The 26781-nt window shown below is 34.0% G+C and overlaps 1 protein-coding gene across 1 annotated transcript in view; it reads right to left on the reverse strand.

Annotated features, from left to right (window-relative positions):
• Nucleotides 1-26781, reverse strand: part of LOC144434036 (receptor-type tyrosine-protein phosphatase-like N) — a 270864-nt gene that overhangs the window by 32230 nt on the left and 211853 nt on the right. The window contains exons 11-12 of the mRNA XM_078122481.1: nucleotides 1239-1442; nucleotides 105-293 (exon numbers count right to left, since the gene is read on the reverse strand). Coding sequence (XP_077978607.1) covers nucleotides 105-293; nucleotides 1239-1442 — 393 coding nt within the window. The remainder of the gene's footprint in view (nucleotides 1-104; nucleotides 294-1238; nucleotides 1443-26781) is intronic.

Raw genomic sequence — 26781 nt, forward strand, 5'->3', positions numbered from 1 at the left:
ATTGAGTATTTTTAAAGCTCTGCACAATACTGTGTAAAGTTATGATCCTAAAATACTGTCATTAGCACAAAGCCAGATAATATCAACAGGTGTCTTCAACTCACCAGAACAACATGACCAGTGGATATATCCATATTTGGATGTACTGGTTCCTCACTCCAAGACGAAGTACTGCTGCGCGATGACGGACTTGGTACCGCTGCGTCACTGTAGTGCGAACCCAGGCTGCCAATGCGATGCAACGGTTCTGGTTTCTCAGAGGATTTACTTGCCATACGCTGACGGCACAAATCCTGTAAAAGTGAGAAGGAGACAGTCAGATGATGATGATGATAATGCATGACAAGGATTTGATAATCAAGTAAATTCAATAATCACTTTAACATTTTGTCTGTGTAGTTGTGAATAATTCATCAGAGGCAAGTATGTAAAGTTAACAGGTGGTTTTCTGATGACGGGTCTTGAGATTGCAAATAACACGATTAAAAGAGGAAGACAGGAGAAAAGGTAGAAGACAACATCAGAAAATGGACAGGGTTGAGATTTCCTAATCCCAAAGGATGGTGGGGGAAAAAAGACAATTATTGTAAAGTTGTCAACAGTGCCCAACCTTCATGAGTTACTGGACTCGGGAAGTGACGAAGAAGAACACATGGTTATCACAAAAAATGAAAAGCTCTGTTTTGAGACAACAAAAACTTCAAAACACCATTATCAGATATTTGGTTCTAGAATTAATCCTTGCCAGCTTCCAGGAAATCTCGAAAGGAAAATTATTCTATTTTTACTAAGATCTGTATGTTATTGCTAGACTTTCTCACCCACACAAAACTTTGCGATTGTCAAATATTAAAGGTAGGTATAGTGGGAACATAACAATGATTTTCTGCATATGAAATACACCTGCAAACATATTTTGTAGCAATTTAATAAAGTAAACGTTTGTTCTAAAAACAAAGAAGCAAATTCCTACCAGAAGTATAATCATAAGAGATGACCTCAAACTAGTACATAATTACATAGAGTGCTGGGCCATGCACTGTATACATTCATATATTTATATTTTCATTTTGAAATTTTCAGTTCATTTGACAGTTATTATACATACATATGGTATATACACCCCACTTTCTATTCTGAAGTGCAATATACTATATCAAATAAAACATAACATCTTTGAATGACTCGACAGTCAAAGTAAAAATTTGTTCAACCAAGCCATTCTGTTGAAAACTTACCTGGTAATCAGATGTCGACGGTTGATCTGTGGGAGGTGCAGACGTCAAACTTTGTAGCTTGGCTTTCTGTTTGGACTGCTTCCTCAGTACGTATATGATCAGTACAGCGATTAGAATACCGGCCACACAACCAACTAGGATAAAGGTGAGTACGATGTAGCTGGGGGTATGGGAAGGCAGGTGCTCCACGACCTCTACATGGGACTGTAACAGATCACAAAAAATAGAAAATTTGATTAGTTATAGTGTATATTGTTAAAGTCTGAGTCAGTAATTAGTAACTGGAAAAATTCTTTTCTGTTATCTTTGTTCTTATTTTCATGTTCTTAAAGTAATTTTGTTGCTGTACTTGTTAAGGCATACTGATTATTTATATACCAAAACTCCATCAGCACCTGAAGAATTACAATTTGTTGACAAACAAAACAGGTTTGCTCTTGTTTACACAAGGATATCAAGCCTGTATACATGCTAGCAGGGATTAGTAGAGAGATACATCAGCTAAACTGGAAGGATCAAATTGTTTCACCTAGCTTTGGTGTAGTTTTCAACATACAAACATTAGAAAAATATAGCAAAGAATTACATGTACTGGAGTTGCAAGATAATTCTACTTTTGTGGTATAACATTACACTTTCTGATTCACTTTCTGATTACGATCTCTATTTGATCAGAAGGATGTATTTCAATACTGTTCAAACATTATAAAGTCATACACGCGTCTTTCTCTAATGTACTACCTTTTCAAATATTATGTCCACCAGTACTCTAGTTTACATGACTTAGACAACTGTCTTCACAAAATATCTAACTTCATAACAATAATAATAATAATGTTGATTTTTATATAGTGCTTTCCCACTCTGTGTTCAAAGCGCTTTAAAATTATTACCCCTGGCACGGATCTATATTGGCACAACGGCCCTTTACTTCCTCAACTCCCTTTGGAGCATACAGTCCAAACTTTAATATCAGATGTATTGTTATAGAGTGATCAGAGTTACTTTAGGTGTGTACATATATTTAGCAATGGTTGGGGGAGGTTACAATGTTCCTAATACTTTAATACACACAGTTTCTGTATTGTACGTGATTTTACTTATTGCAATGTTCAGAAGTTTTCAAACTGAGTCTTGCATGACTGTATATATAATAATACCACAGTATGTTTATCAAAACAGTTTTTATGGCAGAAAATTCAACACTGTCCTTTGTTCTAATTTCAATTCAACATGCGATACTCAAATCTTTCAGGTATTCCCCTTGGCAAGTCGAAATTCAAAGTGGCTAGCATTTCAGTAATGAGATATTTCAAGGATAGACATCGTTATTTGAAATGTTATACGTAAACGGCATTGACGATGTTGGACATATACTCGTGCCATGTCCTCTGCCTCGAGCCATGTCTAACTTTTAACGAGTGCAATAAGTACCTGATCTACAGACAGGAACACATATAAAATAGCTACATAGTCTGATTATCCAAACCTCCCAATTAACAAGCTAAAACTATCTTTCATCAAGCCTGTCTTTCGGTCAGTTCATGTTCCAAATATCATTTTACAGTCCCACAGGGCACAACTGTCTTTTTGTTTTGTCTCTACTTGTAATAGATGAAATAAAGATTGGATATAAGGGTATACAATTAAAACGATGCTCCTAACTATAATCTGTAGTTCAAGCTTTTTGTTTTCTGCAGTTGAGGGGAGATTGTTGTTTTTTGCACAGGAACATGTAAGGAAAATCAGTAGAGCATGGTATACAAAAATCAGGATGTACAATTACAAAATGCTCATACCTAGGCTCATGCTTTCATTTTTTAAGTAACGAATATGTAAGGAAGATAGATCATTAGAGCATGGTATACAATAAAGGCTGCAAAATTACAACATGCTCATCCCTATCTGTAGAGACATACTTTCTCTTTGTCTGCAGCTGAAGGGGTGCATGACTTTGTTTTTTATACAGAATTGAGTGTGGAAAATCATTAGAGCATATGGTATATTTATTTCTTGGCAACATCAGTGGATGTACTTTTGCCTAGAAGTGTCGGCTCTCATTAGTTGGAGAATCGTGAGAAACTACAACTTAGTTGACTCAGTCGACTGGAACATGTACAAAGTGTCCTTGCAGCTACTGACAAATATGCCAATTTCTCTAAGAGTCATGTTGTTGCTTCAGGGAGTCTATTCTTTCTTCTGAGTACTGATTTAAATAAAACTGTTATTTGCTATGGTCTGTGATTACACAATGTAAGTCACATCAATTTATTTTTGGTGAGAATTTAACTGAAGCTGTCGAAGTCACCCCAGATAACACACTGTTATAAGCACATTAGTAAGCATGCAATTTTGATGTCAAGAATCATATCTCATTAAAAAAATCTGAATTTTGAAAAAAATTTGTCATCACTTTGACAATATGGCTGCCATTTCTGCATACTGTAGTTCAAAACTATTTAAAGTTAGATCATGTATAAAATATATCTACATATTATACTTTTCTGTAAAACTGAAAGTACATGATATCAGGATGTGGTTTACCATCATTAGGAGGCTAACTATTTTCTTATTAGATGGGTTGGATAAAATGTCCCAAAACTAAACCTTGGAAATGATATGCTTTAAATACATGTTACAAATGATTCCTTCTTTTGTTTCTGTTTTATCACCTGATACTTCTGCAGATTATATGTTTCATGGACAACCACGGGTCATTGATATGTGGTACTGCCTTGGCTGTAGATCGAGTTCTGCTTATGATAAAATCTAATACTGTGTAACAGTAATTGCAATTAAGCTTCGTGTCCATGTTATGTGTGTACTGCACGATTAATGATGAAATCTCCATGACCTAGCAAACCAACCACTGCTTAATCCAACATTTTTGAACAACAATATGGTAGGCAAAAAAATGATGTATCAACTCACTTCGTTTGCCAGCAAATTATACCAAGTAATTTGATTTGACGCACATCGATAACACTACACATGTTCATATACCTCTCAAAAGACAGTCGATCTTTTAGAAAACCATATTGCAATTAAAATCACAAAAAACTGCCGTTATTAAAAACTTGGTTGAGAAATATGACTGTTTTGTCCGTAAAACTGCATTATGATATTTGTAAGTAATCGCATCAGTATCACGTTTTCAAATATGCGATCGCTCATCTTTTTCAATTTATCCTGGGTCATCATCTCATATTAAGAATGACAGTTCTCTTATCATGGTTACGTATCTCCTTTTTATAAGCTATACGTTATTACAAAGTTTGGCCCACAGGCCTGTGAAAAAAAAATATCCAAGAGATGTAGGGAAACTATCAATTTGGAGGGAACACAGAGATTATATGGAATAAGTAAATGACACTGAATACGTAAGTTTATCCTTTCTGCTCTGCATGTGGAAAAATATAATCTATAATAATCAGCTTCCATTGTCATGGTAACGGCTTAATTCTGTTTCAATCATATATCGTGATCAGAGGCTTCCTACATCTGCAAGATTAAAACCACTTTGGATAAGAAAGTATAGTAGCCCGAGCTGGTCACTTGATATGTAAATTATTTGTACATGTATATTTCATTTTTTAAAATACATTTTGTAGCTGACAGTAAGTGGATCGAAGTATATATAGTCAATATGAAATCAAGAAATGATTCAATTTTTGATAGATTTACATAGCACACACAGTCTCAGTTTTGTGATCAAGGGTGTAACAATATCGTTCGTATTTCTACTGAAGAGCATTAAGTTGCTGATAGCTTTATTTACGCACCTTTTTTTTAATCTGTTCACAACTATGAACACTTTAAATATTTAATGTCACCATGTGGCAAATGACTGACACTGTTAGCTCTTTCTCCTTCACTATGGTTTTCACATACACTTTAGAATTACGAAATCTCTGTTTGCAAGATAAGACTTTGTCGAGGCTAACTCTTTGCTGAAACAGCCAGATGCCGGACACAGAAACTTGATCTGCTTACCATCAAACAAAAGGTTTATAAGAGATTGGACTACATCAGGTGTTAAGAAGGACTGTATTATAAACAGTCATGTTTGAACGGAAATACGCTCCACCTGTGGCCTCCATCTATTGTCTGTGTTTTGTACTCTTTCATTTACATAGTATCATTCTGTATTGCTGAATACTGTCAAATTCCCTGATTTACCATTTGCAGAAAAAGGACATGTAGACTGCATTTGAACCTCCAAATTTATTTTCTGGCCATTCTATTTTATGACAACGTGTGTTTAGCTTCTGCAGTTTGAAAAAATCTAGAGAGTTACATTTGAGTTTGATTATTACATCATGTCTACTTTAAAATACAAAACAAACACCCATATCCTAGCATATTTTCAGTCAAACAGAAACATCCAGTATATTAAAATTACATTTAAAGGCTCAGGTTTCAATCCCAGGTTCTCACATTAGAGTAATACAAACCACGTGTATTAAAGCTGAATCATTCTTTTGTTCAAGTCAACATTTTTCTACTATATGTCAAACTAGTGTTTGTCATACCCAAATTTTAATCCTCATCGGAATTGAGCTTTTAATATCGACTCACATGAAGCTCAGAAAAGTTTAGTCTCTTTACATGTGCATGAAGTTGGCTGGTTTAAAATGTCATATCTAACAGACGTAACGATACAAAATGGAGACACAGGAAAACCTAAAAATGCACACAATCTGTCTTCTGATCTGTTCCCTGAATTTCATTCCGAAGTTTGACACCTCAATACTCAATACCACGCTTTGTTGAAGTGACTGAAAATTGCATTGAAGAAGTCACAAATTATACATGATTGGATCATTTTACACGGTTTTCCTGTCACTAGTTCTCACTCAGTTCTAGATAACTATGAATTAATTATTAGATGATCAACAATTCAGTTCTTGTGTTCTGTTTCCCTTCTTACTTTGATTCATACCCGATGGATATGAGGTATCTTGTTTGTAAGGATTACAGCATTACACTTGTAACAGCCAATAGCGAGACTTCTCTGCAATCTTGCACCTTGGCATTTCAAACTTGTACACTTCTCAGCAGTGAATGGATTACCCATGATGCCTTGCATAGAATAATATGATGTGTACATGACCAATGACAATTATGCAAGAAAATAAGAGATAACCCCCCCCCCCCACCACACACACACACACAAATCTAACAATAGTGATTTCATAACTTCTTGCACATAATAGTAAGTTGAAACTGTTAGAAAAGGTTGAAAACCAGATAAAAACGTAGCTCGAATTTCTGAAATTGGTATATGAAGGTGTCAGTCTTATTAGCATTGATTTTCACATGAGAAATCTATACATTTTGTTCAATATGTTCATATGCTTTAGCAAAATTAATTTCTCTACAGTGTATTATGTACATTATGCTTTTGTAATTCCACACACAAACTTGAAAAATTGTTACCTGAAATTTTCTATTTTCTTCGGTCTTTGTCACCAGTCTGGCCCATTATTCAGAATTCATAACCTTATGGCCAATGTGTTAGATGCCAAAGTGTCATCACTATGCAACTTTTGAACTCAATACCAACTCAACACGGTTTGTTTTATTTGTCAATATTGTATTATTGATATGAAATTTGAAATCTGAAGTGTTGCAGAGCAATTTTTCAACCATTAACAGTATGTAACTTTCAGGCACAACAAAGTCAAAGTCAAAGGTAATTCACACCAAGCCTTTGTGATGGTTTCATGCATGTCAATGTGAAAGTCAAAGTTCACTGAAGCATTATGACCAACAGAGAAAGAGTGACTTTTGAAGCATATCATCAGGCAGCGGCTACTTGGCCTTCGAATAATTCACGAATTCTAAATAATTGGACTATGCTTGGCTATATTATGGAACTTATTTTCATTACTCTTATCAAGTTTCACAAATTTTTTTTTAATGGTTAAAAACCCTGACCATTTTCCAGGTGAGTAGAGCGATAAAGCAGACACGTATAGATGCCGATGATTGCTATGTATGATCACTAGCATATGTCTGGGTCTGATTTATGTATGTTTGCAAAAATATCACACATAAAAATCTCAGTCGTTACCAATGGCTTTGCTATAGCCATCACAGCAAACGTGAGTTATGATGCATTTCACTGGTGATAACTTTACATGAGAATCTGATCATAAAAATTTCCATTGCTTATTGTGAATTGAATCAGTCTTATGATTTAGTCTAAGTTTTTGTCAGCCAAATCATAAAATATCGACAGGGTTACCATTTCATGCACCATTTGCATCTCTTTAAGCTAGTTGTACTCCTCAACTTTATCATCATTATTCTTTGGGGTCACCTATCTTGGTTTAAATGTGGACATACAGAATTCTGGCTCATCATAATTCTGATGTTCTTCAATTTCCTTTTTATCATTTTAAATCTAAGGTAATATGTTTCAACGAAAGTTTTCATGAAAAAAAGAAATGACTAAAATATTAAAAGCCGCTTTGTTGCAGGAATATTTTGCCATAGGATAATGCAATTCAAATGATATACAAGAATTCACAGAAGGAAAGCGATTACAGAAAGAAAATTTGCGACAAAATTTAAAAGACAAAGTTGAACCACACACATTTCCCCTTGAAAAGGCCAACAAATTATTGATGCTTTATTGTATCAAAGAATGGATATTTTTGTAACAAATACGAACAATGCCAAAAAAGTGAATTTTTACGTCACAGATGACATTTGAAATTATAAGATTGCGAGTCGAACGGAGATAAACTTTTGGATTTCCATGGCTCTTCTGATGTCTGCTAAATGACTATGCCCTAGGCTGGAAGCATTAAATCTACCAAAAATCACGAAAACTACATCTGTGCCAATAGCATTTCAGACTGACATGGTAGCATGGACGGAAATCAATTTGCCTTAACCCGAAGCAAGCCAATATATCCCGAGCACTATCACATGCATGCATGGGAAGTAATCAAAAAAAGTAGAAGCTGAATCACTGAAGCCATGTTGTTGAGGCATCCTCTGTACCAGGATAATCAGAGACAGAGACACTGTTCAAAGGCATGCCGCAGAAGGCACGCAGAGTTGGGAGTGAAAAGAGAATCCACCTTCAAGTCACTCATTTTGTAGCTGGACTAATGATGCCTGTTCCTGCGGTCAGAATCAGTAGAAATATAATTCGCATTCTCGTTATAAAGATGAGACCAAAATCTTGTGGGTGGCAATTTCAAAATACAAATATCCTGTCTGCAAAGTACCATCTCATTAATATGCGAACAGATAAATGCAAAACATTTTGGCAACACAGCACTGTGTCATTGAAACCAACATCATTATGCCTCTTTACAGACAAGCTGAACATGTTAAATTATACCAACTGAGTATTTATGTCTGTTCTTTCATAGCGAACTACTCTCCTTTGCACACCAGTTTCTTTTCTACACAATGAAGTTATTAAATATTCACCAGGAAAGAAAATACAGGGGTAGGGGTGCAGGAGGGAGACTTGTTTTCTTTCCGTCACTATGACTGCAGTCACCTGAGCTCTCACAATGATTGCGGCTTCTTTTCCATGATGGAATACATTTCATGTTCGTTGAATGGTTGAAAATTCTTTACACACTTTCTGAGAATTACCATGGAAATATCACCACATCCATTCAATCAGCATTAAAAGATATCATTATGTAGGCATGCACTCAACAGTTTGATATATCGAGGGTAAAACTTACAGCATTGTCTGAATGCCGACAGCTAACACTGTGATATATATGAATGATGATTTTGGTAGCTTTAAAGTACAAATTTTCTGTTGGTCATTTTAGGTCCCTGCAAGCATCAATACTAACACTGGTTGGATGTTTACAACCATCCTTTTGTACAAGTTGGTGCATATTTTTTCATGTTAAAAGAACTTGGCATTCTTGTGACAATACAAGATTATATTATGTACACCCTTAACTTTGACTAAACACATCCAAAGAGTGTAAGATTTGGTGACATGAGAAACAGAATACTGACAGTAAAAACATGGTACAGAATTCCATTAAGTTGAAGCATACAGCCTCTCCTTTCATACCCTGGAAAAAATTGATCTACACAGAGACAGCTGATAAATTTATCATCTCCTGAGCCACTTTCACCCTAGTTTTTGCAATAACAATGTCATATCGACCATACCCCTTGTTTTTCTGACAAAAACAGACCAGAAAATCAATGAGAATCTGATGAGTTGAAAAATATCTGACCCTACTCGGAGACATCTGTTACCTTAAAAAATTGGGTCTCTTCTCTTTCCCTTGTTTTTCTCTAGGACAAGTTTGTATATTAATATTATGAAAATCAATATTCCTTGATATTGATCCAATTTTTAATGCTTACTATTAATAATTACATTGATAGTGCTGCCCTAAACATTAATTCATGATAGGCTACCTGGCCATGCACAAACAATGCAACTCATCTAACCCATTCACTATCAAATATAAGTAATGACATTGGTGCAAAGTACAGCATTCTCATCATATTCAACATCAAGGTCATATAAGGATCTTTCATTACTCTCCATGCAACCATAAAACATGCCCAAATAATGTGATATAATGATTAGATAAGAATCAAGGCATCGTTTATATCGGCACACATCATGGTAAGTGGACTAAGCCACCTAAGGTTGCTAAGTATCACTATCACAGGAAGGATGTGCACAAAGATTGCGGCATTATAAATACAGTAGCGGACGATACTCAAATGACTATATATACCTATTTGCCTATCTACATATAATTACCTTTACGATAATGATCGTTAAAACTGTCTGCGGGGAAAAAACAACAACAGCCTTTATGGATTTTCTTTGGTGATCATTGCATGCTGGGGTATATGACAAGAGTGTCATGCACATAAAGATCATATTTATCATGCTTGGCAATTTCATTGAATAGTTCTTGCTGATTTTTCAATTAAATCACTTCATCATAGATATAAAACATTGATGTATTACTATTATTTCCTCCTGACTACACTTGCTGGTAGCAATAAAAATTGACAAAAAATTCATACCACTGTAAGTTGTAGCCTTCTTTAATAACCATTGATAGTAAATAGCTATCAATTTATTTACGTGAATTGTGACATTAATTTCTGCTGGTATATCATGAGAATAGAAGTCAGAGGAGAGAGAACTTGATATGCATTTCTGTGTGCAAGAATAATTGCATGGATGTATCGTTTTCGTGCACTTCTGAACCAAAAACTTCAGATACAACATGTTAAATCTTTTTGAACACACTATAGAATTAGTTCATGAAACACAATAGTCTCATTTGTTTCTCATAAAACCTTAGATGAACTGTACTTTTAGACGTCACGTATTTTGTATCCACTTCACACTGACTGACAGTACCCAGTAGCCTCAGTAGTAGTTCATGCTTACATTAGCGTATAACTCGGACCATGTATTTGCTTCATTGAGTACATACACACATACACACACACACACACAGAGAGACTGTATGTAACATATGAATCATACTATGATGGAACATGGTGACTGGCTATTTACACAACCTGATTACAAGTCATTGCTACAGCTGCCTGTGTTGCCTGTGAAAATATACACTCAGTTTAATACCCTGTGAAAGATAAAATGATGAATTTGATGTATGCATGCAGTGATTCTTGATTGGTGGTATTTTCTGCTCATTCTATGTCATATGACATCATACATTGTTTCACTGGTTCTGAAGTCCCCGAAATACGTGTCAAAACAATCAAAAATTGATATTACTTGTTTCAGTTTTGCATAAAATTAACTTGCACCGGCCTTTCTGCAATATTTTTATTTATTGAGAATGGAAACACTTGTGACATACGAGGTTTGTCACTGTGAGTTGATGACACGTTGTGATACCCCTTATGTCACTCTAAATTAGCATGGCTGAATGAAAGAAAATTGAACAACAGTAGTGGATAGATATATAATAAGAATGTCATATCTGTTTTCTAGTAAAAACTTAGTTTTTTGACCTGCAGCATATATGCTATAATGTGAATGAAGGCATCTCAGTTTGATATTTTGTCTGTATCCAAAACACTGGACTGAGTGAAGTTGAATATATTTGAATACAAAATGAGCCAACATATTTTTTTTACAATACTTTCCTAAATTGATATATATATTATATATATCAGAACTGTAGAACGTTCTATGCCAAGATGCTAGGCTAACATATTTGTGTCTGCCTTGTTAATGTTAAGGCACTTTATTATACAATAAAGACAAACACAGTTTCTAGCCATTCTGCTGAAATCTTCACACCAGCCTGTACAGCTAGCTGATGTGTGTGGAGTGTTTTAGACAGCTTGCCTCTGGTCATGATACAGCTACAGCACTTTTATTCAATAAAAATTACACAAACACAATTTACTGATGATAACAACTTTGTTACCCGGGAAAGTTCATAACACTTGAATGTGTAGAGTGAATTGTGTCAGACAATGAGACTGCAGAATATATTCTGAAGTAGACTTGCTATTGTATGAGATTCTAAATTGTTGTAAATGAATGATGACAAAAAAAGGAATCTCTTAAAAGAAAAAAATCCAAATCGCTCATTTTGCACTTGATTAAGAAGCATTTACAGTTTATAGTGAAATTTGTATTTTTCTTTAAATTCACAGCATATCTAGTGTACGATTTTAGAATGAATAATGTAGACAGTGCTTTCATGTACACTACTAGTAAGCTATTTATATCTCATTAAACAGACTGTTATTAATGGCGTTATAGTTGGGACTAGTCATTAACGATGCCATAATTACCCTAATTACAACTAATACTAATTACCTCATTCAAATTATACAAACCTTGCGAGCATAATTGAGTATTTAATCATTACAATGAAAAAAAAAAGAAAAAAGTCTGGAATAAGTTTGTATCTGTTAATCTGCGTTAGTATACATGTACATTCAGTTGTTCCATGGGGAAATTTCCATTTTGACAGAAAATGTTTTTGAGACAAGTGAAGGATATAGATTTTTCACTCTGTAGCAGAAAAAAATGACGCAAATCTGGCTCTAGCATACAAATTTGTATTACTATAATTGTGAAATCTTAAAAAATAGATTTAAAGGTGATGGCAGTATCAAAATACAATTTTTTGAAAGTCAAACTAATATTTTCACTGCAGGCCTTAAATTAGTAATTTTGTACTGCATTGTAGAATTTATCATATGTTGATATTTTAACACGTCATATTGAAGGATTCTTCACACCTATTTATCTGACATGGTAGTGTCCTCCATAAAGCATGGATGAGTCATATCTATTAGATGGAAAAGATTATTTTATTCGGAGGGGTGGCCGTGTCCATTAGGTCGAGGGAGCATTTCCACCTATTCTGTGATCGTTATCTGTCAAAATTCGGTATGACTATAGTGGCTGTCCAAGCATATGTAGCTAACAACTCAAAACCATCAACGTTGTGATGAAACAAGAGTGGGAAAACAAACACTGGAATGGAGAGAGAGTGCAAGCAAAATGAAGTGATTTAATGTCCAGAGAAAGACAAAGTGATCTGAGTCAAATAAGAAGGTCAACGAGGCAGTGAATTTTTCGAAAGAAGGGAATTCAGGCTTACTCTTGAAGTAAATTGTCCTGTACAGAGCGCATAAGAGAGTTTTATTCCAACCACTACAGGTACTAACTGGTAATGGAAATTAGAAGGGTTTAGACTTGAGATTCTGCTAAAAGATGTGCATCAACTCACTTCACTCTAAATATTTCACCAACGTGTATTAGCACACACACCCCCACTTCAAAACAGTCGTACAACAAAAATTAAATATGCCATTTTTCATTTTTTTTCTTCAAAGCTGTGGATTTTTAATACATAGTGCTATTAGTAGACAGGAAATTTCACATTAATTTGTGAATACGAAAGTAAAATATGAATTTTAATTACAACGAAAGGATATGAAAAGGAGGTTTATTTTTGAAAATTTGATGGCTTTGGTCATCGTAAAAAGGGAAAGACAAATCAAAAACCAGAATCTTTGAGTGAATCTGTTCGCTAAGTCTTAATAATTTTTTGACAGCAAAAAAATATAAAAATGAGATTTATTTTTAAAAAATAGATGTCTTCAACCATAGCTATACTTCCACTATAAAAAGTGGAAAAAAAACCTATATTTTGTGCAAATCATAATCTTTGAGTGAATCTGTTTGCTAAAAAATAGATAATTTTTGACCGCGGAGAATCTGATAGTTTGATTTTTGAGGCAGGTGGGAATTGATGTAGTGTACAAGTAAGGATCCTTTGACACATTATCTGTGCATTGTCAGATATAAAGAGGCTCCACTTGGACTGCCTGGGTCACATCTAATTGGATTTTACCAGGTCTTAATAAGGAAATGAAAGCCGACTCAGACTGCCTCATTAACGGCACTAACTACACCAAAATTACATTTGCTTCTTACAACATGGCTGTTTGCTGCTAAAAACACAGCGAACAAACTGAAGTGCTGCGAGCCACTGCGCGTAATTGGCTTCCTGTACCAACCTTGGCAATAGATTTCTTGAATCCGAAATATATAAGTTTGAACCTTTTTTTCTTCACTTCACTGGTGTCAAGCAATCATAGAAAAACAATTCCACAGAGACATTTTCTAGGTTGAATTTATTTTTTTCTGTTCATTTGTTTCTTATGTGATCTGATCACGATATCGCACAACTCCCAGTGGGGGTGCTGTCACTGTTTGAAACACTCACTCCATTGCATTTGGTTTTTGTGCGTGCTCATTTCTGAGACAATCTCCACACCCATAAAAAAAACCATGTTGCATGGCCGTGGTGGGAACAAACCACAAGAAAATCATGAAATGTTGTGTTGCTGTGATGCGGAAAAACCACAAACATATCACGAAAATGTGGGCAACAAACCCACAAATGTTTGGCAGTCATATCTTTTTAGGACCTGTCTATAAATTCCCCAGACTGCTATAATGTTAACAACCCCAATGCATTTCAGTGAATTGTGTTCAATACTGAACCTGCTACTAATACAATCTGATTAAAATCTGGTGGAGACCCAGGCACAACAGATTGAATGACGTAACCAAACACATACACAGTCAAAGGGTGAACACACTTGAATGAATAAATTGAAGGATGTGCAAATACAGCGTATTTCTCCATCACACATTTAATCAGATATTACATCGCACACAGGAATAACCTTAAATCACAATCTCTGAGTAATAATTTACAAACTGTATATCATGACAATAACAATTGACCTTGTCTGATGTATGAATGTATAATTATTTACACACTCAGAAATCAGTTTCTCTTGTAGCAAATTTTGAACTGCTGTTTTCTGAACATGGACACTTTTACACTTTGAATGGAACATAATAATTATGGATGTATGAACATCATAGACTTTGGTATTTAACGTATAAATATATATAATTTGTCGAGACTTTGATATCAGTTTCTCACCAACACTTTAGAAATGTGTCAATTATAGGCAACACTTTGATGGTATTAACGGTTTCTCACAAATACTTTGGAAAAGAGAAAATCTGAACGTGGCAATTGTAGGTAATGAATTGATCAAGACTATATGAATACACAGAGGCCTTAAAATGAGTTTCTTACTAGTATCCACGAATATGTGAAATTTTGGACAAGTATATAAACCCTAAAGCTACAGGGAATACATGTATGTATGAATATATAGAAAGACCTTGATTTGAGTTCATCGGTACTCTGGAAATCGTCATTTTCAACGTGTTGGCTGAAAGGAATTCATGTATTGGTTGTGACTATGAATACATTCAGACTTTCAAATTGGTTTCTCACTAGTTCGTTAGAAAAGTGAAATTTGTGATGTGTACATTACACAACACACCTAGAGAGGTAAATGCATTCATATAGATTGCATGTATGGAAATATAGAAATTTTCATATAGGTTTCTCACCAGAACTTGGGAAAATGGAATTTCTCTAAAAGTTAATATTTAGATGAGACACATGCATAGGGAATGTCTCTTTACCCAGATTGCATCTATGAATATACAGACCAGTAGTACGATGATGAAAAAGTTACATTTTTGACCAGGGAAAAGTGACACACTAACAATCGAGAAATGCATGCAGTGATATACAATGTAGATTGCAGGTATGCATGAATATAGAGACCTCGACATCAATTTCTAATGTGAATTTTTTTTACCACAAAGTTAACAGGCATTAATTCATTGTAAATATGAATAGCTTTTTCATCAGTGCTTAGGACAATCTCCATTTTGAATGTATTAATGGTAGCATATGTCCCGAGCTGACTGGTTTTAGATACCGCCTACTGAACTGACGAAAAGTACCATTACAAACATACCGTAGTATCTGTTGAAAGCCTGGGATTACTAACCTAACCATGCTGTCTGAATGAATGGAAGATGACATCACTTTTTGATCAGGCCACAAATCTAAACATTTTGTCCTTTTTTCTTTGTTAAATCCTTTTTTTCTGTGTTAAATCTCTACTATTAAAAGCTGTCATAGAAATACACATTTTGTATCGATCAATTGGTTTTAGAAAAAAAAATGGGATGAGTAGAACTTATGAAAAAAGTGAAATTTTTGTACCTGTACTTCAATTTTGGTGAATATTAACAATAATATATTATATAATAATAATTACAAAAATAATTTCTTGCTTTTTGTGAATATTAATAATAATTACTTCTCACTTTTTGTAAAAAAAAATAATGATGATAATTTCTCACTTGATAATATCTGTTGGAATGAACGTTCTTATATTTCATGCCGGGGAGAACAGTGACAAGTATACAATTGGCCATACTTGTATGTCCTTTCAACAACGATAGTATACATGTAATTATATATCTCTCTTTAGCTGATGGCAGTATTTTATGGTGGTTATGCCTCGCTCATAATTACAATTGATATTACATGTTAAATGACTACATATATACAAGAATATTATCGATGTGTTCCTTGATGAAAAAAATTCTATGCAGAAAATATGGATTTTTTCGGTGAAATTATTAATTCACAGATATAATATCACAGATCATAAAGTGATAAAACAATGATAAAGTTTGGTCAATTTTTTCAAAGCTTATATTTCACTGTTTTACTTAATATTTGATTTTGTGTGCAGTTTACATGTTTAGTGAAGGCAGTTTTATGGTACTATTACATACAATTTTCAGAAGTTGAACAATTATCATTCACTTTCATTCAAAACACTCCGTATGGAAAATTTGTGACCCCATCAATCAGGGCTGTATGGCACAAAATATTTCTTTTCATATCAAAGAATTTCTTCAATCATTCATGCAGATATAATAAAGTCGAAAATATTACTGATTTTGGTGTAAGTGAAGAGAAAGGATATATTACTTATAAAAAATATTACTTGATGTCAAAATATTTTTTACTTTTTTACTCTTTGAAAACTGTGGCAAAGCATTAGCTAGAACTGTTCCTATATTTATTTTGTACATTAGATATCAACCCTTTATATATATATATATATATATATATATATATATATATATATATATATATATATATATAGAGTGTGTTGTATCTAACTAGGAAGATTATCTCAGCCTCTAAATCATTTCCAATGCAGCACACAATTGAAGTACCACTGTAAGTATAGATGAAAACAATAGCATTGCTAGGCAACAATGGTGAGTGGGAACATATGGAGAAGAGCTGCATCCGTGGTGATAATGAAATGTGACTAAAGTGGATGTGATGGATGTGAGCATATTGAACCCTACCGAGGAAGACGGTAGAAGGGAGATTTGGAGATCGGAAATTTCTGAGTACTGAAAGCCGATCAGATAAGTGAAAAGTAAGTGCAATTTGTAAATGAGTCATATGAGGAGAAAATACTGAGAGAGAGAGCGAGCGAGAAAGACAGAAAGAGGAATCAGTACTGACTGAAATACAGGGAGATTTTGGATATATATATTTCATGATACGAAGCATCAAATTAGTGAAATGCCTGCGTGTACTAAAGCATATACAATATTCATACTCTCTGATGGAAAACACATTGACTGGGTTTAGTATATTTTGAGTGTCGATTGACATGCAAAATTGGAAGTCTGATTTCCTCCACACAGAATTCAATATGAAACAGTGTATACGACTACCAAGCCATCAATACCATATGCTAGTAAATCCTACATCAAGTCATAAATCTTATACTAAAACTGTTTGTCGTTTTAGTACCTCATCAATATTTGTCATTCACGGTTCAAATTAGCAGCATTCCATTGAAAGCAATGCATGACTCATAAAAAAAAGAAAGAAAAACTCCCACGTCCTTCATCCTGTGATTCCATCCACCCTCATCGCCTGGTTCCCTAGAAACATGTCATAAACTGTCGGCAACAGGTATTTCCAAAGGAAAGCATCTACTAGGGAGATGTAATTCCGGCATCAGGAAAATGTGCTAAGTATACAGGTCAAGGTAGGCACAGAATGATAAATGACTAGAGATGTGTACATTTCCATCTCAATCTCAAATAAATCCATCAACAAACAAGAGATCAAACTTTGATGTTGAAAAAATTTTTTCCTATGCAGGGTAACGAAATAAAATTGGCCATAAATTGCCACTTATCATTATATACCTAAACTGCAAGTGAAAATGGTTCCAATGGGAAAATCTACAAAATTTGTAATGGAGAACAGTGGAGATGATGATACTGGTGCATAGAACCAATGGTGGCAACATCTGCAACTACACATATGCTACATTAAGCTAACAATCAGCCTTACCTGCTGCCTCTACCCCTACCATCACCGTAGTTTTCATCAAATTTCTTCTCATTTTTGAATGAAACATGTGTCGAATATATGTCGAAGTTTGAAAGCAGGGCAATGTTTCTGCACATTCAGCTCAAAACTGGTGTATTTTCTCACCCCCAAATGACATTTTTTTGGGGGATAAGAAAACTGTTGAGTACGACAACACACAAATCAACAGGTTTGATGTTGCTGCAGCTAGGAGTGAAGGAAATCTACTGTACTACAGCCAATATGAACTGTGACAACCCTGAACTCATGAATATTCAAATGAGATTGATTATCCAAATTTATTCTAATGCGGGTTATAATCATTAATATTTCATGACAGAGGTCATCCATAGCTAGGCAGTATGTAATGAGAGTTGACAGCGTTTCCTACACTAATGGCATTATTATGTAAATGGCTGTCACGGTCTCAGGCAGCGTATCACATCAGTGCCGGGTTAGTTGGGATACAAATAAACAGGCAGTTTAATGACGATGAAAAAAATATATGATGAAACACGCTGTTGACCCTTGAAACTGAGACAGATACAAATTCACTCAACAGTTGATGCATGTAATATTGTATTTTTAGATTTTATCACAGCAACCACAAAATTTTTGAAAGTTGAAAAAAAAGAGCTGTTGCTGCAATGACAACCAACAAATACAAATTCACTAAATATTTAATGCATGTAATATTACATTTTCAGATTTTATCAAGTCGACCACAAAATTTTCTCATATAAAAAAAAGAGGTGTTCCTTTTCTAGTGACAACGAACAAACTTACAAATTCTCTAAATATTTTATACATGTAATATACTATTAGATTTGGATTTTATGACATCGACCCCAACATTTTCTCAAAATCTGTTACTATGATCGAAACTGCCAAATATAAACTCACTATATCACTGCTGCTTTTTAATATAATTATATTTCATCAAATTGACGGCAAAATTTTTCAAAAAATCTGAAAAGAATGGCTGTTGCTGTTCTAATAATCAGACAATTTATGATTTCAATGGTTAAAGCTGGATGTGAATTTAACTATCTGTCTCCATTCATTAGTGACACATCCTTTTCACATACACGATTTACATTGGGGGGTGAAATTGATTGGGTGTGTACCAGATAATAGTAACATTGTAACAAAAGATGCGAATACATTTCACTTCAGTCACATTATTCATTCCCTTAAGCTACTATTTTTTGACCCTATTTCAATTTTTGTGATTTAAAACTGTCGATACTCATTCAACATTTCCTGTTGTTATCGACAAAAAGGAACTGACTCTCTGATGAAACAGGAAAAAAAAATCTGTCCTTTGGTCTCATATTTCATTTTTCTTTCATTACAACATAACACCAGTCAAAAAAAAATCTCAAGAATCGAAGATTTTGTAATAAATCCCACATTTACACATTAATATGGTAATATCATTGTCGTATAATACAGCCAGGGGGTCTGCATATGGAAATAAGATTAATTGCTATACTACCTCCAGGGCTGATTTAAATATCCACATTATCGAAAAAAAAAAAAAAAAATGCATTCACGATATTCAAATTTACACTCTCATTGACTGACATTCATTGATGGTCTAAATTGACTTGTGTATATATAAACCAAGACTTTAGTGAAACATATCCCACTTCAGACTTCTCCGTTTATTAAATTGTGGATAATGGACATCAACACATACAGAGGTCAAAGCTAAGGAAAGGTGGGATATTATAGAGCTGCAAGACTCAATTTACCACGGATTTGATGTGATTTGTAAAATCAGGAACACACGTATTTGCTGGCTAATTTTCATGGACATATCCATTATAAATATATACTGTATATATTTATATACAAACCAAATTAATATCCCTGCCCTGAAAATGACATTTTCATCCTAAAATAGTGAAAATATTAATAGTGTGTGTATTTATACTGAGCCTCGAAATCACTATTACCCAAATCTATGAAATGCTAATTTTCTGCTTGGCAATGACGAAGTCGCTATTAATAAAAATTGTTACATTTAAAACTGCTCTTTTCTTTGTATCGATATTTATCACTCTCTCTCTATATATATATATATTTCTATTTTTATGATAAACACTTTAGTCCATATGAACTATACACCCAGCTGAATCAATGAATGCGTGACCCACAGATTTCCCATGATGCATTTGTCAGGGATGTGGTTGACGTGGCCGTAGAAATTATTTCATTTTTAATAGGCAGGGAAATCGTAACAGTTTCAGTAGGATTCTAAATAAAACACTGCAGTTCTGTGATTTTTTAATGCTGAAGCTAACAATTTCTCTTAAATTTACTTAACTTTGAAAAATTAGGAAGATATCAATAAAACTAAAAGTTCCCACGGATTGTTAACATTTGTTTTCCAAAAAAATTGAACAATGTTGTCGTTAGCATTGATAGTAAAGGGGAATAATGAATTTGACATTGGAAAAGGTCAACAGTAGCATGGTGGATGTGGATATTTTGGAATAAAAATTTGCCCTTTTTCTGAAAACTATGATTCTAAAATTTGACAACTAAAAATAATGCTATCCCATCTGTTGCAGCAAATACCAACACAAATACTTTCTTTGTCCAAACAATTCAATTTAGACAATTGGCTGCTAACAATGAAATAAAACATGTCCTCTTAGAATTTCAGGACCAGTATTCTAACAGGTGGTTGTATAGTAATTGGTGACACGAGTATTGTCTTTTGTACACCCTTCCCTCCTCCATTATAAGCATATAAATAACATTTTTTTCTTTATTTTTATGTCTCTGAACTTTTCATGGCAAACATTTCAACTGTTTTAAACTCTCAACACCTGACACCCTATATTGAGGATGTAACTACATTGTCACTGACACCAAGCCAATAAAGGGGCTAATGCAAGAATGAATATTTAATATCAATAATATTTGAATGAAAGGTCATAGTAACGATGAGTTTATATGTAAACATAGTTGCTACTAGGATCTCATTTTGTATCATGAAGTCTGAGAAATCTTTTATAAGAATGAAACTCAACTCTGAGCAAACAAATTTGATGTGAACAAATTCAGGGAAATATTCCAAAATCACAATCTGCGATAATATCAGTTTAATTTCATGCAAAAAAATAAAGAAATAAAAAAATAAAGCAAACCAAGTTTCCCCTTTGAGGTTTTTTCTTTTGCAATAATTATTTGACAGTACAAATCAGTAGAAATTCTATATAATTCAAATATTAATAATTTGTAGACTAAAGCAACCCTGGATAGATAACACAGTGTGAATCTTGGGGCTAAGAATGTAACAAATAAAATAAATTGTATACTGTCGCCACACAAAAATGTTATCGTGGGTGACTTTACATGAAAACACTGGTGGTAATAATGGGGGTGTATAGATCTGTATATGATACTGGCGTTCTTTTGAATCATAAAAATCCTGATTTTTACAACACCATATCCACCCATTCATTTCTCTTATATTACCGTGACATTTCACTACAAACAGATTAAAATGCAGACAAAAACAAGAATACGTCATTTGAAATGAAATCCAAGACTTGAAACCATACTACGTGAAGTAATATCTATATTTCATACACACACTAATCATTTGATCAGTCTTACTCCACGTTACAAAGTGTATTTTATACCGTCAAACAGCATAGCGTTACCACTACTCTAAGGACAGGCTAATTGCTGATGGTGGTCGTGGTAATATCAAAGTGACGCTGTAATTGGTATTATATGCCTATCAGATGAATTGTGATTTTTATCACTCTCCTATGAAATATTAGTGTACTGATCGACACTTACAGAGAGTCTACAAAACAGACAATTTAAAAAAAGAGAAAATGGTGTGTAGCAAATTCCCCTGAGAACAACTTGTCTCAGTTCAGCATTGCCCAGAATCTAAAATATCTCAATGTACTATAGATCAAATTTTGATGATAAAATGCTGAAAATTTCCTGATTGTTGACAACTTTAACTATTTTTACACACTTAGTGTTAATACTTATCCTTACAATAATTCTAATTTGATATCACACAAAATTTGTTATCAAATAACAGTTTACAAATGTTAGCAATATAGCTGGGGGTTTTCATAAGCCAAAAAAAACGAAACTCGAAAATTCGTTTATCAAAACTGGATTGAAAATACTCTGCTGCTTATTTTTGGGTATGTTCACTCAATTTTACTAACCTTATTCTGATTTATTTTCTAATACACTGAATATCAGCCTCTGTATTTTTTTGAAGTTATAATTCCACTTTTGGGTATCATAAATTCAACAAAAATATGCCAATGGGCATTTCTTTTTTAGACCCATAAACAATTAATCTATCACACACATGCAACAGCATAAACAACGGCCATACGTGTACATGTTGAATATTTAAGAATTTCTATTGTGGCACAAAACCCCCGACAATATTGACAATTCCCAATGATACACACAGGCTGAATGGCTGCCATGTTGGCAAATAACCTAATTTGCATAACAAAAGGATGCCTCTGTTAGCAATGCTGAGAGCTTGTCTCTCAGCTGCTGCATTCACTGTATCCATGGATATAATGAGAGCTATAGATAATACTAAAACAGAGGGTGCAATTGTAATTAAAATTTCATAAAAGATTTTATTTTTCAGTAGTCAGTCCCTAATTGTCAATTTTCTCTTTTGATAGTAATTAAAATTTGTAATTAACAATCCTGTCATATTTTCTCTAAACTGTTTAATTACACCATTTGTCACCTTAATTAGTTATTTTGACTATTTTTTTTCTCTGTTCTCAACTCCAAAATTTAATGAAAAATGCGAATATTTTTCTGTATCTTTCCACTACTTGTAAAAATCCAATGTATTATTTTAGTGATTGATTTATCAGAACATCACTGATGGTTTTAGTCAATAAAAAACCCAAACATTTATCAACATTTGTACATTAAATAAGAAGGTTTTAAAGCTGGATAGAACACGAGATCATAACTATTTTGAAAGCAACAACATTGTCTGACAGAAATAGATAAACTACACACACTTTTAGTTGAGGTAATGGTCATTTCTGTTCAATACATGGATTATTGACAACATTTTACAGGAAAACAAAATAAAACAAAGAGAATTTCATACAAATTTCAGAATGAGATTTACATGGGGGAATTGTTTGACACAACACAATATATATTATTTTGATGACAAATAAAACAAGTTGTATTTTTAATTTTTTTTTGATGAGCTAAAATTAAAATGAAGGATTATTGTAACCTACATTCAGAAAGCGACTTCCATGATATCTCACTCGGTTCTCTAACTAAATTAACGAGTATTCGTTGAGAATTGATTTACAAAACCTGACGACATCACATTTCAAATGCTTTATGATCAGACGACAAAAGCAAGTTTTCGGGAAATTATGTTTAAAATCAACAGAAACTATGAAAGTAACATATTTTTCAGAATGACGGCAGATACGTGCACTGTAAAGATATATCACTACATGCCACTTTCAAATTTGCATAACAAAGCTCCTAATTTGCATGACAAAGATTTTGATCTGAACTGATTTTCAGTGGTGTGATGGAGTGAACTGCCACGTATTTGACAACTGCCAGTCTCAGCAGAGTACTGTAATGAGTACGGTGCCCACCCATGTTGTTAACTTTAAATCCTATAGAAATACCATAATTAAACCAAAACCATAGTGTGTATTAATATTCATAATTCTATCTTCACTCACCTGTAGCAAATCTATTAAATTAATTTCACTCTAGAAATATTAATAACAAAATACAACAGATTTGATTGTTGTTATAGTAGGTCTTATTAATTTATACGTTAACATGGTTATTGTGATTGGCATACAAATATTAGACGAAGGCTTGCTTGTTTTTGAACCTGTACACTAAAAACAGCATTTCAATCACCAGTTATTCAAAGTCATCTTAGTGAAACTGGCATCAGATCAATTTGTCAAAATTACTCACATTTTTTTTCTTTTTTGAATAAAAAAGGTTTGATTCCTTTCTACTTGATGTTTTTCGGTGTAAAAAAAAAATGGAATTCAAATCATTATGAAAATGTTATTAGGAAATTCATTTGGGGAAAAAATTTGATATTTTTACAAAAAATCCAGACAATTTATCAATTTCCTATTCTCTTTTCAGTATGGTAGAGGAGATAAAGAATGGTAAAGTGCTAAAGAACAAAATAACCTCTTGTGAATTAGACTAGTAAGAGTAACTGAAATATTAATGGCTAAGGATTACGTTTCACACAATGACGACACTGGCATATTCTGGGGGAGGCAAATCTCACAACAGATCAGTCTCTTCTGTTCTGCTGTTAGATTATGATTATAGAGTCATGACATATGAAACAAAGAAAGCAACACAGAGACAGACATATGTAGCCACAGATACAGACAGACACAGATAGACACAGATACACATACCTGATCACATACTTGTAGACACACATACATTAGGATATGGTATACATTCAAATCTACAGGCTGTTGACAAATATTCCATTGTCTTTCTGTAATTATGAAAACTTAATGTGGTTTCCCCACCAAAACAAGTGGAAAGATACAAATTTCCTTGCATTCAATGACGCTTGTAACTAACAGTTTCCCTTTGAATTGTAGCAATATGCTGCACAATGCAAACAGCGACAGACATTAACGGTATATATAAAACGTAATAATGAAGGCCTACCTATGGGATATTCTAAACACTGTGTGGTCATGCATGGAGAGGCAGCAGAAAGGTGATTAACAGCTAGGACAGAGCAAAACAATGCTGTGCTGTTATTACTACACAATGTAACTGGGTGGAGACCAGCATACTCTTCCCGGGAGATGTCCGCATGGAGAGAATGCGTCAAAAGTAATCTCAATGTAAAATTACCCTGAATGAATACATTATCGTGTACGTCAATGCACCGAGTTGTAAAAACACCGGTGATTTAATGATGAGTTTTATGTGAACACAATAGGCACTTAGTGCGAAATGTATATTTAGATTGATAACTGTATACTTATTATTTCACACATACAAAAAAAGAGAGGGTGACAGAATATTTTCCCCGGTTTAATGGCATCATGGAACTGTAACTAAATTGGCAATGAAATTCTGTAACGATAAACAAATTGTGACGGTAGCTAGTGCAAACACTGGATTTAAGAGCAAATACGTCCCCCTTCAGGCTGCCGAGTCAATGATATGGAACATGTGTCATTTATGCAAGAGGTCAAAAAATATAGAAATTGACACAATAGTATCCAAACATGTACGTTTACACTGAGACAATGAAATTTGTGAGGAAAAAAAAACTATGAGTATGGAACGGTCTAATTTGACTACATGTATGTACACTGATGTGACATGTATATTACCTGAATGGATGCTAGTAGCAAGGTGTGCAATCATTGGTTTACGTCTCGTGTGCATAGCTATGCCGCTGGAATTACAATACTGCACAAGCTGACTACTGGCAGGCACCATGACAGACAATGGAATGAACTAAAAAGTGGGGCTGACTCTCTTATTACTGAGCTCATGTCTATCTGTGCTCGCCATCTAATTTTGGACTGAAATATGCAAATGATATAAACCATACAAAACAGTAGATGACGCGGAGATAATCGTAATATCACAGCACAAAATGAGAGAAACTCCAATACCTGGCTTCACGTAGGGGTACATCTAGGCAGTGTCTAGCAGGGTTCTCTCTTCACCTCAGATTTGTGTCGGTATATACTTAAAAAGACCTGTTTTCTAGACAGACAACGTTCTTAAATACACCCTCGTTACCCATGCAATTTTTCAGGGGTTATACACATGAATTATGAGCATGATTTGGAGGAGTAATTCGTTGCCATGGCAACTTAAAACAGCTGTTGTCAGCAGAAAGGGAAAGCTGTGTGATGCATTGTTAGGTGGTTATTGATTCAATATGCTGATTTCACGCAGACGAAATAAACGTTGCCATTCCAACTCCCTGCTACACCCCCTCCTACAAGATGGTTATCTCCATCACTGACACAAACCGTGAATGTGCAAACAGCCATGCATAATGCACCGATCTCCTTCAAATAAAGAGAGACCCTTCGATGCATGAAATATTTAATAATTGGTTTTGTTAATCTACCGCACAGATTATTCTCTGCCATTCTGCAATGGTGTAAAAATATGAGTTGTACAAAAAACACAAGTCAGTTTTTACACTCTAGCATCCAACACTGCTCTGTGTTATCACTTTGTATGTTTTAATGTTAGTTGATGAAAAAAAAAAACAGAAATCAGTCTGATCTTGGCAGCAGCTGATAGATCTTGTCTCACCTACCACAGTAAAAACTAGGTCTTAAAAGTAAGTGTTTTAATATAAGACTATAAGACTCTTCACGACAATTTGGGATATTGCAATTCTTTTTATAGCTTTTCATCATTTTTCATTTCAAATCTCACGTATTCATCTTCAATTACAAAACATAGAATTACTTTGAACTTTGCACATTCTGGAGTGCCTTTTTTTAGTCAGTTTAAATTAATTTGTGGAATGAAGATGTGTATGTGTGCGTTTGCAGGAGGGGTTCATTACCCTGGAATGTACGGATGAGTTTGAAAGTCCAGGAATGTGGGGATGGGAAAGGAGAGGGGTATTCTTTGAAAGTCATCCATTATTGCATAGTAACAAA

Source organism: Glandiceps talaboti, chromosome 4 (genome assembly GCF_964340395.1).
Source record: "Glandiceps talaboti chromosome 4, keGlaTala1.1, whole genome shotgun sequence".
NCBI lineage: Eukaryota > Metazoa > Hemichordata > Enteropneusta > Spengelidae > Glandiceps > Glandiceps talaboti.